We start from the raw sequence: 15,678 nt of genomic DNA, 5'->3' as shown, positions 1-15,678 counted from the left end.
TTTTCACCTGCCCACACTGCCAAAAGCACCAAAAGTTGGTTAAATGACCATGGTGTTTGGTGTGCTTGACTGGCCAGCAAACTCACCAGACCTGAACCCCATGGAGAATCTATGGGGTATTGTCAAGAGAAAAATGATAAACAAGAGACCAAAAAATGCAGATGAGCTGAAGGCCACTGTCAAAGAAACCTGGGCTTCCATACCACCTCAGTAGTGCCACAAACTGATCACCTCCATGCCACGCCGAATTGTGGCAGTAATTAAAGCAAAAGGAGCCCCTACCAAGTATTGAGTACATGTACAGTATATGAACATACTTTCCAGAAGGTCAACAATTCACTAAAAATGTTTTTTTTTATTGGTCTTATGAAGTATTCTAATTTGTTGAGATAGTGAATTGGTGGGTTTTTGTTAAATGTGAGCCCAAATCATCAAAATTAAAAGAACCAAAGACTTAAACTACTTCAGTCTGTGTGCATTGAATTTATTTAATACACGAGTTTCACAATTTGAGTTGAATTACTGAAATAAATGAACTTTTCCACGACATTCTAATTTATTGAGATGCCCCCGTAGATATATGATTTAAAATGTTCGGGATCAGTATGATTTTTTTTTTTTTTTTAAAGAAATTAATAAATTTATTCAGCAATGACACATTAAATTGATCAAAAGAGACAGAAAATACATTTGCATTATTATAAAAAAGAATTATGGTAAAGCAGCACAACCATTTACAACACTGAAGAAGAAGAAGAAATGTTTCTTGAGCACCAAATCAGGATATTAGAATGATTTCTGAAGGATCATGGAGTAATAGCTGCTGTAAATTCAGCTTTGTCATAACATTAATAAATTATACTTTAAAATATATATGAAAATAGCAGTTATCTCAAATTGTAATAATATTTCACAATATTACTGTTTTACTGTATTTTTCATCAAAAGATGGTGAGCATAAGATGGTAGCCTTGGTGAGCATAAGACACTTTTTTCATAAACATTTCAAAATCTTACCAACCCCAAACTTTTTAATGGTCAGGTAATGGTAATGTTTTTGGTAATGCTTGAGTAGCTTACTGGCTATGCATCGCACTTGCGGCTTCTCCCACTGTCCATCTGCCATGCAGCGGATCACAGGTAGGTGGCGCTGTGTGAAGTTTTCACTGCACTGGTATCTGATTATAGAATTCACCTGGTAACCATCCTTCTTGTTTCCAAACATCCTGGCATTCTCCACTTTAGGAGGTTGGTCACATGTCACTGAAAGAAGGGGAAGTCAAATTGAAACTGAATCTGAAAAATGGTCTCAACAGTGATTTGTTGGTGTGCATACCTGGACCTGTTTTGCATGTGAAAGGTAAGTGGTAGTTGCATGGCACGTCATTCCATTGGCCATTTTCATGCCAGATCATTACGACACAGTCTTCACCGGAGTTAAAATAATTGTCGGGTTGGTTAGGCCTCCAGTTCTCATATTGCTAAGGAGAGGAAGAGAAAAATCCAGCATTGTGTCTGAATCAGATAGCTCTATTATTAGAAATACAGCTTCTTAAGAGTCAGGCTTTACCAGTGAGGTCCCATCTGACCAGCGGAAGTCATTTTCCACCGTTTTATCGTTCAGTCCAATCCACTGATAGTCTTGTGCATATGCTGTTACAAGAGGGTGATTGTTTGTAATCAGAAAAACAACACAGATACTTAGAAACTTCAACACACGTACAGACACACACTCACCGTTGATGAAGGCTTGCTCCTCTGGAGTGATAATGCTCACCAGGTGAGCGTATAAGTCTCGACAGCGCTGCTCAGCATCCAGCCAGGTCTCTCTCGTTGAGAAATGCAAGTAACAGTTGCTCTGAAACTTAGTCCAGCCCTCTTCACAGCTGTGCACATCTAAAGCAACATCACATGGCATTTTCACCACTGTTTCACCAGATATTCTTTTTAGACCACTTTTGCAAGATGTAATTGTCTCTGACACAGGCTTAGTTCATCCAAAAATGAAAAATCTGTCTTAATTTACTCATCCTCATGTTCCACACCCATAAGACTTTTGTTCATTGAAACACAAAGATATTTCTGATGAAACCTGAGAGATTTCTGTCCCTCCATTTAAAGTCCATACCACCAAAAGCGATAACAAACCTGATTCTCACACATTTTGTGGAGTCAGTGGAATTGACTTTAAATGGAGGGACAGAAATCTCTCAGGTTTCATTAAAAAATATCTTCATTTGTGTTTCAAAGATGAATGAAAAGCTTATGGGCTTGGAACAACATGAGGGTGCATAAATGATGCCACAGCTTTCATCTATGGGTGAACTATCCCTTTAATACTTGTTGTACATGCAAATAAGAAACAAATGACAAATGTATGATGGAATGTGCTGAGGGATTTGGATAAAGTCACTTTATCTTTCAGTGTTTAAAACCAGTGTTTTAAGAAAGTGACAAATGCCTTTTACGTGGCATAATATCAGCTTATCAGATAAAGTGATTTTCCACAATCGCAAGTATTCCAGAAGACAGATGATTAAATTCCATATATTAAGCCAAGAGAAACATCCAGCAGAAAATGAACAAACGAGTTATTTCTAGTCGCTGCTCAGATGGAAAATATGAACTGGTCACTTTCTGTTTACCTCAGCCTCTTCCTTTCTGAGTTACTAAAAAGGTTGTAGTTTCTTGCTATATTTTTACAGTACCTGCAAAAGCATCATTGCATCCTGAATGACACTGATGTTTAACTGCAACAGATTTCCATAAAAGGACTGGCAAAACTCTCTCACAAAAAAAACAACAACTCACCAATCCCTACTCAACACACACATATGCTCTGTTTCCAGGGACTTTCATTCAGCAACATCTAGAGTTGTATGTCACCTTTAAGGTTGTTTTTGAAAGACTGTTAGTAGAATTAGCTGAAGCAGCCTCATACCAATCTCACAGCGGTCTCCTTCGTAGCTGGGCAGACATAAGCATTTGAAAGTGTCCTCCACCTCCACACAGGTGGCTCCATTGGCACAAGGATTTGAATGGCAAACATCAACCTCTGCAAATAAAGGTTTAGTGATTAAAGCTGACTACTATGAAGATGCCCTGAGGAAGGCCAAGCTTAGCAGAGAGCATCATTGAATCAGAACTCTTGGAGCTGCTTCTAAACGAATCTCTTGCATAATTATACCATCAATATTTTGATAAGCTGAGAAGAGACACTCAGTAAATTGTGGTAAATTGAAGGAGAGATCAGAGTCAGTTGCAGTTGCTGTAAGAGCGCTGACCTGGGATCAGTTTTTAGCTTCTCATGAGGTGAGCAGATCAGCACTCTTACAGTCCCAGAAACAGAAGCAGAGTTCAGATTCATTTGAAGATGGACGAGAAGTATGAGCATATACCAGGTGTTAGCAGGCGTGCTGATTAAACCAGACTGCAGCAAAGGCACAGCTGAACAAAAACAACACAGGTGAACAGTCACTGAAAAGACATCTGGACACAAGAGCGGAGTAAGTTGAGAAGTATTTAATCACACACACGAGACACATAACCTGTAAAATGGACTGTGAGGACATCAATCAGGCAAGAGCAAACTGAACAGAAGTTATTCACAAATAAAATGAAAAAACATTGAGACACTTAGAGACATTTGATTCATTTGAAGATAAATATGAGCCTAAAAAGCAACAACAGCTGTTATAGGCAAACAGGATGGCTGTTCATAATAAAAATGTTTGTCAAAATGCCCAATAATCAAAATCTAACATTTTAATCATAATTTATGTGACTGATTCAATAACTGGGTCAATTCAGTCTGACTTACCAAACTGGCACTCTTCTCCATGCAGTCCAGGTGGGCAGTGACAAACGCCCACCCCATCCTTGACTGAGCACACCCCAGCTCCACAAGGGTTTAAATAAGAAACAAATGGCAAATGTATAATGGAATGTGCTGAGGGATTTGGATAAAGTCACTTTATCTTTCAGTGTTTAAAACCAGTGTTTTAAGAAAGTGTCAAATGCCTTTTACGTGGCATAATATCAGCTTATCAGATAAAGTGATTTTCCACAATCGCAAGTATTCCAGAAGACAGATGATTAAATTCCATATATTAAGCCAAGAGAAACATCCAGCAGAAAATGAACAAACGAGTTATTTCTAGTCGCTGCTCAGATGGAAAATATGAACTGGTTTACATCAGCCTCTTCCTTTCTGAGTTACTAAAAAGGTTGTAGTTTCTTGCTATATTTTTACAGTACCTGCAAAAGCATCATTGCATCCTGAATGACACTGAATGAAAACTGCAACAGATTTCCATAAAAGGACTGGCAAAACTCTCTCACAAAAAAAAACAACAACTCACCAATCCCTACTCAACACACACATATGCTCTGTTTCCAGGGACTTTCATTCAGTGACATCTAGAGTTGTATGTCACCTTTAAGGTTGTTTTTGAAAGACTGTTAGTAGAATTAGCTGAAGCAGCCTCATACCAATCTCACAGCGGTCTCCTTCGTAGCTGGGCAGACATAAGCATTTGAAAGTGTCCTCCACCTCCACACAGGTGGCTCCATTGGCACAAGGATTTGAATGGCAAACATCAACCTCTGCAAATAAAGGTTTAGTGATTAAAGCTGACTACTATGAAGATGCCCTGAGGAAGGCCAAGCTTAGCAGAGAGCATCATTGAATCAGAACTCTTGGAGCTGCTTCTAAACAAATCTCTTGAGTAATTATAGCATCAATATTTTGATAAGCTGAGAAGAGAGACCTAGTAAATTGTGGTACATTGAAGGAGAGATCAGAGTCAGTTGCAGTTACTGTAAGAGCGCTGACCTGGATCAGTTTTTATGCCTCTCATGCGGAGAGCAGATCAGCACTCTTACAGTTCCAGAAACAGAAGCAGAATTTTAGAGTTCAGATTCATATGAAGATGATGGACGAGAAGTATGAGCATGTACCAGATGTTAGAAGGCGTGCTGATTAAACCAGACTGCAGCAAAGGCACAGCTGAACAAAAACAACACAGGTGAACAGTCACTGAAAAGACATCTGGACACAAGAGCGGAGTAAGTTGAGAAGTATTTAATCACACACACGAGACACATAACCTGTAAAATGGACTGTGAGGACATCAATCAGGCAAGAGCAAACTGAACAGAAGTTATTCACAAATAAAATGAAAAAACATTGAGACACTTAGAGACATTTGATTCATTTGAAGATAAATATGAGCCTAAAAAGCAACAACAGCTGTTATAGGCAAACAGGATGGCTGTTCATAATAAAAATGTTTGTCAAAATGCCCAATAATCAAAATCTAACATTTTAATCATAATTTATGTGACTGATTCAATAACTGGGTCAATTCAGTCTGACTTACCAAACTGGCACTCTTCTCCATGCAGTCCAGGTGGGCAGTGACAAACGCCCACCCCATCCTTGACTGAGCACACCCCAGCTCCACAAGGGTTTGGTTCACATGGGTTAAGAGAAGCTATTATGTTTTTTGAGAAAGAAAGAGAGCAACACATTTAAACATGATGAATAGGAGCAGTTTATGTCTCAAGAGGTGAGAAGAAATAGATTTCCATATGATGCACCAATGAGTTAACCATTATTTTCACGCTATGATAACAATAAATAAGCAATATAAAAATTGTATACACAACAAATCATTAATATTGGCCAATAACGGATATGGTACTGATATGTCATGTCTCTCTATTCTATATTTTAACAAATTTTACGCAATGGGAATCTCACCATTCACAACAAGTCCTTCCGTGACAGAAGGGCTCTGTAAAGAAGTAGGTTCTGTGGTAGAAGACAAAGCTGCAGAAGTAACAGTTTCAAGTTTACTCGTGGTCCCCTCTGGTTCTGAATAAAGCACTGGAGGTCCTGCAGCATCACTGTACAGGCCAGATGGCCCTTGAGCAGATAGTACAGCTGAAGGAACATCACTGGAGTTCACTGTTGGCGTATCTTCAGTAACTGGGATCCATTCGTGTTCTTGTCCACTACCATAGGCACTTTGGTCGTCTCCACTCCCTGAGGACACCCTGACGGTGCCACTGTACTCCACCTCCGCCCTTCCTAGCTCCATGCTTTGGAAGGGCTTGTTGGATATTTCCACCATGCCATTATTAGTGAAGAAGACGATCTCACCGCTAGCTGATTCCCCTGATCTTTCTCCTGATTCAATGGCATAGCCTCCAGATGTAAATCCACTTCCCTCACCAGACCCAAACAGCAAAAGTCCAGAAGCTTCCTGCTCACGAGATTGTTCTTTGAGATCAATGAAGCCCGACCCCAAAAATGTCAGACCAGAAAACTCTAAACCACTCCCAGAGCCACTGTGAACACCACTATCTCCAGATATATCACCACTCATCCCAGAGATATCACCGCTCACCCCAGACTCTGAGATATGTCCTGATCTGCTAAAATCCAAATGGCTTCCACCCAGCTCTTGTTCTATTAAATGTGGAGCAGTGGACACCTTCAACCATGAGCTATCCACCATGACACCACTGCCATCGATGAATGAAATGCCACTGGATCCTCCAGAGGGAAAAAATCCTGATGGGAAACCACTGAATCCTGAGGATTCCTCACTGGAACCTGATCCTGAAGAGATGCCAGAAAGGTCTCCACTCTCGTCGCTTTCTTCTGAGCTGCTGGAAAAGTCTGAGGTAGAGCCACTCTCTTCAAAGCTATACCCTGACCAACTCCCTGATCCCGATCCAGAGGTGTCCAGTCCGAAGAGGCCTGAGCCCTGGCCAAAGGGCAAGGTGAGGATCTCTGTGCCTGCCTCCCCAGCCTCCTTAGGTCGTCCTGAAGCTGATCCAACTCCTGATAAAACAGAGTCACTTCCTGAAAAGGTCACTTGGATATCTAAGCCACTGCCAGATCCTGATGAGCCTCCAGACCCGCTTGGCAGATCCCCACTACCACTGGCCCCAGAGGAGTCTCCATTTGACACAAATGACCCAATCGGCTGATCCCCGCTCCCACTGCCCAACAGATCGCCAGTGCCACTGGCTCCAGAAGAGTCTCCACTCAAAACAAATGACCCACTCGGCTGATCCCCGCTTCCACTGCTCAACAGATCATCGGTGCCACTGGCCCCAGAAGAGTCTCCACTTAAAACAAATGACCCACTTGGCTGATCCCTGCTTCCACTGATCAACAGATTGTCAGTGCCACTGGCCCCAGAAGAGTCTCCACTTGAAACAGGTGATCCACTCGGCTGATCCCCGCTCCCACTGCTCAAAGGATCATCAGTGCCACTGGCCCCAGATGCCCCAGATCCAGAGGGTTCTGCAGGGATAATAGTAGGAGTGGTTCCTTCTGAGGAAACACAGATACACACAGAATCTAAGGTACTGCACCAAAATTAACACTCATCATGCATTAAAATACATTAAAAATGCAATTCATCTGTACAATGACTTAAAGGGATAGTTCACTCAAAAATGAAAATTCTGTCATCATTTACTCACCCTCATGCCATTTCAAACATGTATGACTTTATTTCCTCTGTGCAAATAAAACAATATATTTTGAGAAATGTCTGTTTTTTCTTGGTCAATTCTCGTTACCAACATTCTTCAAAGTATCTTCTTTTGTGTTTTTCAGAAGAAAGAAAGTCATACAGGTTTGGAATCAGATGAGGGTACCAGAGAGTAAATGATAACAGAATTTTCATTTTTGGGTGAACTATCCTTTTAAATACACATTTTCACTCAGGTTTTTAATTATTTCTGTTTCTTTTTTATTTGAAGGGAGGGGGGGATAAAGTCAAAAATATTACATTGATGCTGTCCTGATATCAAAATTAAGAAAAAAAAACATGCAGAAAATTTGATTAAACAGGAAATGAGAGGACCCCTGCAGACCCTCATCAATTGTGTGTCAATGTTCATTGATCAGACAATTTGACTTTTATTTCACTTTTTATGGTAAGGCAAGGTTAGATCAGGTTGATGAACTATGTCACAGGGTATGATTCCTCAAAACCTAATAATATTTATGAATTAATATATATTAAACATAAACAATATATTTGAACACTTTTTTTTAAACAATTATTCAGATGTATAATTTATGTATGATTCATGCATATTTCTTAATCTTTTTTTAGCATTGACTCATTTATGTATCCTGAAATACAATATATTACCAGGTTTGAGAAGAGCAGGGAGGGATGTCACGCTCACTATCTTCTCCTCTGTCACCGTCATATTCGGTTCACTTTCATTCAGAGACAGATCCAGATCCACTATATATAAATAAAAAAAATTGCAAATATGTAAAGAATAATGTATGTTGTATAAACACTCAACAGACTAAATGTTTTACATTTCAAGGAATCTACAATTTAAGGCCTGTATATAATGTAACTATACTGAAGATGTATTTACCCATGATGCAGTATGCATCAAATTTGGAGTGCAGGTCATGAGAGCCAGTCTGGTTGGGAAACTTGTAAACTGTGTGAACTCCAGCCTTCCCTCCACCACACTGCTGCCACGGGTTACTGATGGAGTAACGTACACTGTGGTCAAGAAGCCAGCCAGCACGGCACTTATCAAAGCCCTGCTTCCAAGCGGCATACAGATCTCCTGTGGAGGCCAGGGAGGCATTTTGGCCCTGGCAGTAAGCCACTGCCTCATCGTAAGTGAATCCCTCAAATGAACTTGCATGGAACACCTCCCCTGAAAATGTGAACATTTACTTTAAAACTCAAGCTACACAGTGATTCAGAGTAATTCTTTACCCCACAAGAGAATCCAATTTTTTTTTCTTGTTTTGTATTACTCTCAGAAACTTAAAATTTAGGTCATTTATATGTATTTACCTACCCTTTGACCACATAGCAGTTTTTATATATTTATGTAAATGATCTTACCCCGTAGTTTGTCCACATAGCAGTACACATCATAGTGTTCATTGGCAGAACGCAGTCCATAAGACCTCACCCCAGGAACATGCTCCAAATCACCAGAGCATTTCTCACGTGGAGACACAATGGGATACCTGCATAATCATTATTTACATACATTTGTAAACATATAGTCTTGCAATATGAAGCAGATAATTCCACTACAATCATTTGTCATCAACCCTGCCACAAATATTTTGCTTTATACTTATAAGTTTATATATGGTAAATATATAAATGAAAACATTATAATTTATGAAGTAGAAATAATAAAAATAGACACCAACAATTTAATAAAAAAATTGAACAGTTCATCACAATGTTACAATAGTGCAATGAATCATACCTGACCGTCTGATCTAACAGCCAGCCAGCGTCACATTGATGGTAACCAGACTCATAGGCTGCCTGCAGTTGCTGGGCACTAGCAATGACTGCACCGATGCTCTGGCATGCCAGTTGAGCCTCGACAAAGTCAAAGACATAACGACCGGAGCTTGCACGATAATGGAAGACCACCCCTGCAGAGAGAATTATTAATAATGGGTGTCAACAGATTTATCTAACTTACCATGAGTATGAAAAAAAACATAGGGTTATAAAACTGAAACAATACACTGATGTTGATGACAATAATAGTAAAATCATGCATTTTCATGATTTATCTTTAACAAGGTTATTGTCAGAGACCCACTTGTCCCAGCATATTGTTCCAAAGGATTAAAAAGTACCATAAAATTATCCCATACACTTCGAGTAAATATTCTGAAGCCATAATACAACTTTTGTGGAAAAAAATTAATCAATTATTCACAGAAAATACAGGTGGACCAATGTACAGCATCACACAAGGAAGAAAGAGGAACAGTGTAACCCTCATAAAATTCATTGGTCTTCGTGTTTGTTGTTGTCATGATAAATTTGATTATGCAAAAACTATAACGTGAACTAAAGGAACTGAAGCCACCATGAATGAGATACATAAAGTGGGACACAGTAATAAATAAGAATATATAATTAATATTAACCATAAATTGTGGTGTTTCGCAGTTATTATTACATACATATGTCAAATCACAGAGAACAGCTGAACACATACATTTTTACTGTATATTCCCACATTGATACATACCTGTGGCAGGCATGATAGCTTCGGTTTCATTCAAATGGGATAAATCAGAGCCAAGATCAGTCCTGTCAGTTATCCCTTCCACAATGTCCGTAACCACCTCAGCAGAGCTGGGAGGTGGTGAAAGGGGCAGCTGGGAAATATTTAGTGCAGTATATGGGAACTCGACACTAGTGGTCACTGAGGGCTTATATGTTACAACTTCTCCCTTCAGTTCACTTTTTGTGGATGTGGGCTTTAAAAAGACCTGGGGGCTTTCTGTGATTGTGTACACGCTCAGGACACCGCTGCCGGCTTCTGTGGTTGTCTCTATGTCAAATGGCAATAAGCCGGAACCCTCCTCACCCGTTTCTAAATAAAAAGAATATATGAACAATATACACCTGTCAGTACCTGATCAATTAGCACCAGCTGTTAAACACATTATTGTGGATTAAATGGATCAATAAGGATAAAACAATCACAAATATATATGTGACCCTGGACCACAAAACCAGTCTTAAGTCGCTGGGGTATATTTTTAGCAATAGCCAAAAAAACATTGTATGGGTCAAAATTATCGATTTATCTTTTATGCCAAATGATGTATAAATCTCAATTTTGAGAAATTTACCCTTATGACTGGTTTTGTGGTCCAGGGTCACATATGTATGTGGATGGACAATCATAAATTATAAATAAGGAATAGCGAAATAATAGAGAATTTTTTACCAGAGTAGCAAAATGCATCATAGCGGGAGTCTGAGAGAGGGTAACCAGTCTGATTGGGAAACAGATAGACGGTTCGCACTCCCAGCAGGCCACCCCCACACTGCTGTCGTGCAATGTTGATGGGGTAGCGGACACTCCTGTCCGCCAACCAGCCTGCATTACAAACATCCATACCACCCTTCCATGCCAGGTACAGCTGTCCTGTGGTGGACAACTTGGCACCCAGCTTTGTACACTCAGCTTTTGCCTCCTCAAAAGTGAATTTGTTAGGGGAAGTAGTGTGGAACACTTTTCCTGTAAGACGAAACAGAACGTTTCTTTTTTAGCATTTTTCAAGAAGGCATTTAGTTTTCTGCCATCTCAAACATGTACCTGTCATTTTCTCAGCAAAGCAGTACACGTCATACGTCTCTTTCACGTCTCTTACTCCATATGTCCTCACTCCTGGAAATTGGTACTTGTCTCCATAGCAAGCCTCACGAGGATCATGAATAGGGTACCTTTTTTCCAAAAACAGATGATATTATTTCCATCACATTTTCAAGCAAAATTATAGAGCATTAACTAAATATACATTGTTAAAAAAAAAAGTGTGTCATTTTTACAGGAAAAAAATCTACAGTAAACCTGTTAATTGGTTAATGTTAAATTACTTTACTATACATTATATGGTGAAAAACTGTAAATGGTTTGTCATTGCATTAAATGTAATTTTACTGTAAAATACTGTCAAATTTAGAGTTTTTGAAAGTACAAAGTATGAATTACATTATAATTTAGTGAAAAACAATAAAAGGACATTCCCAGAGGTACCTGCATCACACATCAAATTATATATTTCTTAACATTTTTTTTTATGAACAATTTTGTTTCATCTTATTTTTGTTATCAGTCATGTAAACTAGGGAGTTTTGTGTTACATTTTCTGTTATTTAGTTAATGTTTATTGCATCAATCCGGTGACATTTTTTTGTCTTGTGTATGTGCATCATCTACATAAAAATATTGGCCATGTTTTATGGACAGGCCACTTATAATGAATTTTGATTCATCATGTGGCTTTTTCTCGAACCACCTGTGCTATTATGGTGGTTATCAGTACATTTTAAGATAAAAAGCAGATTTTCATGTAGATTGATATATCAACATTATATCCCTTATTGATATGCAAATATAAGTTGTAAAATATACATCCACCAATATGCCTTACTATAATACCTGGAACATTTTCACTGTATTTTTAGAGTGAATTTCGAGACACCTCAGCTGCCATTTTTACCGTAAATTTACCAGGAATCTTTTTAGATTAAAGGTAACTGACCTGACGGTCTGATCTGCAAGCCAGCCAGCATCACACTGGTGGAATCCCTCATCATATGCTGCTTGGAGTTGCTCTGGAGTAGCAATCACTGCACTGTTTTGAATACAGGCTGCCTTGGCCTTCTCAAAAGTAAGGGTATATCGTGTGGTGATTGCACGATAGTGGAAAACAATACCTAAGCAAAATAAGTACATCGATTTCATATTTCTGAGAAAACAAAACAAAACACACACACAGTCATAAAGTAATATTCTCTTTAAGGATCTTCACACAAACAGTACCTTGAACTTGAACGTCAACAATATCATGACCATTCTCTATCCCATTCATGACCTCACAGCGGTACACTCCAGAGTCATTGGAATGGAGCTCAGTGATCTTAATGGAGGCGTCTGTGGGTGTCATAGGGTATCCAACCATGGTGATCCTATCCAGGTACCTTTTGTCAATGCTTACTACTCCTTCAGATGCCACTAAAATGTTTGTGGACTTTTCCTTGGTGACCAGACGCCATTTGATCCGGTGAGACAAAGGGGCAATAGTGGGGGCACCAGGGTCATTGACTGTGTTGTCCTGGAAGTAGCAGGGCAGAACTAATGTGTCACCCATCAGAGGCCGGAGAGGAAGCTCATTGGGTATGCTGACACTCAGAGTGTTTTCAGGCTCTGTGATGACATATCCAGGTTAATGAGGTTTTCAAGAATACTAACAATTTTAATATGTAATTTACATAATGAATACGCACCAGTGTAATTGTAATCGAAAGACGCTGTGGCTGAGAAGTCCCAGAAACACATGCTCAGCAAAAGCACGGACAGCATCGTTCACCTATAGGTTTAAAAGAATGTTATCACCATCATATCTGCACATATATTCAGCAGCAACAACTTTTTTCTCAGTTTTTATAAAGATTTTATTCTGACAGCATATACTGTATCAAATGGACCAAATGTGAATTTCTAAGTTCATAACAAAGGTTTGGTAAAATAAGAGGTTTTTGAGAGAGAAAAACCAACATGTAATTTTCAGTTCCCAAAATTACCACAGGAACAGTACAGTTCTCATGCCAGAACAAGCTGGTCATATCTGTACCGGGTGGTTTGGGAATTAACTTACCGTTAATTACTAAATGTCTGCCATGCATGGGTAAAGAGAGATATGCTGTTCTTCTAGTTCACAGAGTTTTTGGGGAAAAGATCTTAAAAAAAATTAGCCAGTGTTGACTGCTTTTAAGAGTGACGCTATATTTATTTGACTTGCTGCAGAGCATTCCTATACATAGACTTATCTACACGTACTGCTAGAGCAGAGAGCCACTTATTCATAGTTAGTTAAACTAGAGCTTTTTATACACTATTCCATATCGAGTTTGTCCTCTCCTTCTAGTCCAAACCAAATCTAATCTTATAAAGCAATCAACATAAAAATGTCTGAGAAAGTGTGCATACATGATGCATACACTCTGTGACCTTTAAACAGTCCATTTTTAATTTATGAGGTCCCTCAAATTACTATAGTAAAACAAATTATGTTGAAGCTATAGAAATATTATGTCATTTTATATAAAGCACAGAAAAACAATTAAACTGTTTGTAAAATGTGTGCAGTGTTTTTGTTAAAGTGCTCTGGACTGTGTTTAGAGCAGTGGTTCCCAACCCTGGTCTTGGAGGCACCCCAACACTGCATGTTTTGCATGTCTCCTTAATCAAACACACCTAATTCAGGTCATCAGCTCATTAGTAGAGACTTCAAGACCTGAAATCGGTGCGTCAGAGAAAGGAGGCATGCAAAATGTGCAGTGTTGGGGTGCCTCCAGGACCAGGGTTGGGAACCATTGGTTTAGAGAATGCACAAAGGAAAAAGACAGATAAGATAAAATCATCTGCCAAAGTTGGTTTCATGGGAAAAAGGCTTAATGTCTTATGTGCTGGTCTTAATTTTTTTGTTGTTTCTCCCAGTTGAAGCTTAAATGGAAATCATTCAAGATTTAGAAGGTCATAGAAAGATAAAAGACAGAAGAAAATAATGACCACTGCTCAAATGTGAAACATTAAAAGCTGTGTGTGTTCTTGTGAAACAATTGACGGCATGTGAGATAGGGATTAAAAAACAACATTATTCCTATAATGAGTGTAGGTCGCAGATACAAATGTGAGTTAAATGACAGAATCACTTAATGTTGCAACGGTTAATCTGAGTATAATCTCCTCAGAAACCTGCTACAGTGAATAATAAGTAATTATTGGACAACATGTGCCACCATGGATGACAAAGGGTAAAAAAACAAACAAAAAAAAATGTATTTTAGGGTCTTGCAATTATCAAGTCCAGCATAATAACAATAGTTTGTAAAGCAAATTAAATACAGACAAACCCACTTGAAAAAAAATGCTCTGATAGGTAAATTAATCCTGCATAAGTATACGGTACACTCTAAAAAATGCTGGGTTGTTTCAACCCAACTTTGGGTCAAATATGGACTAACCCAACTTTTGGGTTAAAAATGTAAACCCAAAGTTGGGTTGAAACAACCCAGCATTTTTTAGAGTGTATGTGACATGAACAAACCAAGTTGTCGCTATAGTGTGCAATATTTCTATGTGCCTGATAACACACAGTTTTAGAGCATGGTACAAAAATACATAGGACAAAAATAGTACATTTTGATGCATTCCATTCATGATAATCTCATATAAACCATAGCTAGCAATATTACATGATTAGGGAAAGTCAGTGGAAATGAAACAGCATATTTTGGTACACATGTTGAAAAGAGCTTAAAGGGGTCATATGATGTTGCTAAAAAGAACATTATTTTGTGTATTTGGTGTAATGAAATGCGTTTGATTCGACGAAGGAGCGTCCGGTGGGCTTGCGGCAACCACATGTGACGACTCCTGACTGAACTCCGCTTCGTCCACGGTGAAAGCCGATCCGGCGATCCACAGCGCAAAGTTAATGTATTTCCTCAGCAACCAGCATGGATCAGCTCCAGGCATGACGAAGCAGATATCGTCCTCTTTTGGAAGGCCAAACAAAGTAGTTTCGCTTTCACAACTAAACACAGCTCCCGGAGTTCAGTGGGTGTTAGACAGCTCTATCTGTCAATGGATCACCAGCTTTCTGACAGATAGGCAACAGCTAGTGAGAATTGGTAAATTCACATCCAACAGCCGCACCACCAGCACTGGCGCCCCTCAGGGCTGCGTCCTTTCCCCACTGCTCTTCTCCCTCTACACCAACGACTGCACCTCTAAAGACCCCTCTGTCAAGCTCCTGAAGTTTGCAGATAACACTACAGTCATCGGTCTCATCAAGGACGGAGACGAGTCTGCTTACAGACAGGAGGTTAAAGAGCTGGCTGTCTGGTGCAGTCTTAACAACCTGGAGCTGAACACCCTCAAAACAGTGGAGATGATCGTGGACTAAAGGAGAAACCACCCTGCACTCCCCCCACTCACAATCATGGACAGCACTGTGGCTGCAGTGGAGTCATTCAGATTCCTGGGCACCACCATCTCTCAGGACCTGAAGTGGGACACTCACATAGACTCCATTGTTAAAAAGGCCCA

The 15,678-nt window shown here is 39.4% G+C and overlaps 1 protein-coding gene across 1 annotated transcript in view; it reads right to left on the bottom strand.

Annotated features, from left to right (window-relative positions):
• Window positions 1-15,678, bottom strand: part of LOC107707857 (aggrecan core protein-like) — a 20,155-nt gene that overhangs the window by 1,061 nt on the left and 3,416 nt on the right. The window contains exons 2-18 of the mRNA XM_016511959.1: window positions 12,852-12,934; window positions 12,388-12,771; window positions 12,107-12,281; window positions 11,158-11,285; window positions 10,786-11,079; window positions 10,078-10,425; window positions 9,292-9,466; window positions 8,913-9,040; window positions 8,425-8,718; window positions 8,184-8,282; window positions 5,765-7,351; window positions 5,382-5,495; window positions 4,492-4,605; window positions 1,738-1,896; window positions 1,571-1,653; window positions 1,337-1,481; window positions 1,081-1,263 (exon numbers count right to left, since the gene is read on the bottom strand). Coding sequence (XP_016367445.1) covers window positions 1,081-1,263; window positions 1,337-1,481; window positions 1,571-1,653; window positions 1,738-1,896; window positions 4,492-4,605; window positions 5,382-5,495; window positions 5,765-7,351; window positions 8,184-8,282; window positions 8,425-8,718; window positions 8,913-9,040; window positions 9,292-9,466; window positions 10,078-10,425; window positions 10,786-11,079; window positions 11,158-11,285; window positions 12,107-12,281; window positions 12,388-12,771; window positions 12,852-12,927 — 4,486 coding nt within the window. The 5' untranslated portion in view covers window positions 12,928-12,934. The remainder of the gene's footprint in view (window positions 1-1,080; window positions 1,264-1,336; window positions 1,482-1,570; window positions 1,654-1,737; window positions 1,897-4,491; window positions 4,606-5,381; window positions 5,496-5,764; window positions 7,352-8,183; window positions 8,283-8,424; window positions 8,719-8,912; window positions 9,041-9,291; window positions 9,467-10,077; window positions 10,426-10,785; window positions 11,080-11,157; window positions 11,286-12,106; window positions 12,282-12,387; window positions 12,772-12,851; window positions 12,935-15,678) is intronic.

The sequence above is a fragment of the Sinocyclocheilus rhinocerous genome, unplaced genomic scaffold (genome assembly GCF_001515625.1).
Source record: "Sinocyclocheilus rhinocerous isolate Xijiao unplaced genomic scaffold, SAMN03320098_v1.1 scaffold2340, whole genome shotgun sequence".
Classification (NCBI taxonomy): domain Eukaryota; kingdom Metazoa; phylum Chordata; class Actinopteri; order Cypriniformes; family Cyprinidae; genus Sinocyclocheilus; species Sinocyclocheilus rhinocerous.
This window is presented reverse-complemented; position numbering and strand designations above follow the sequence as displayed.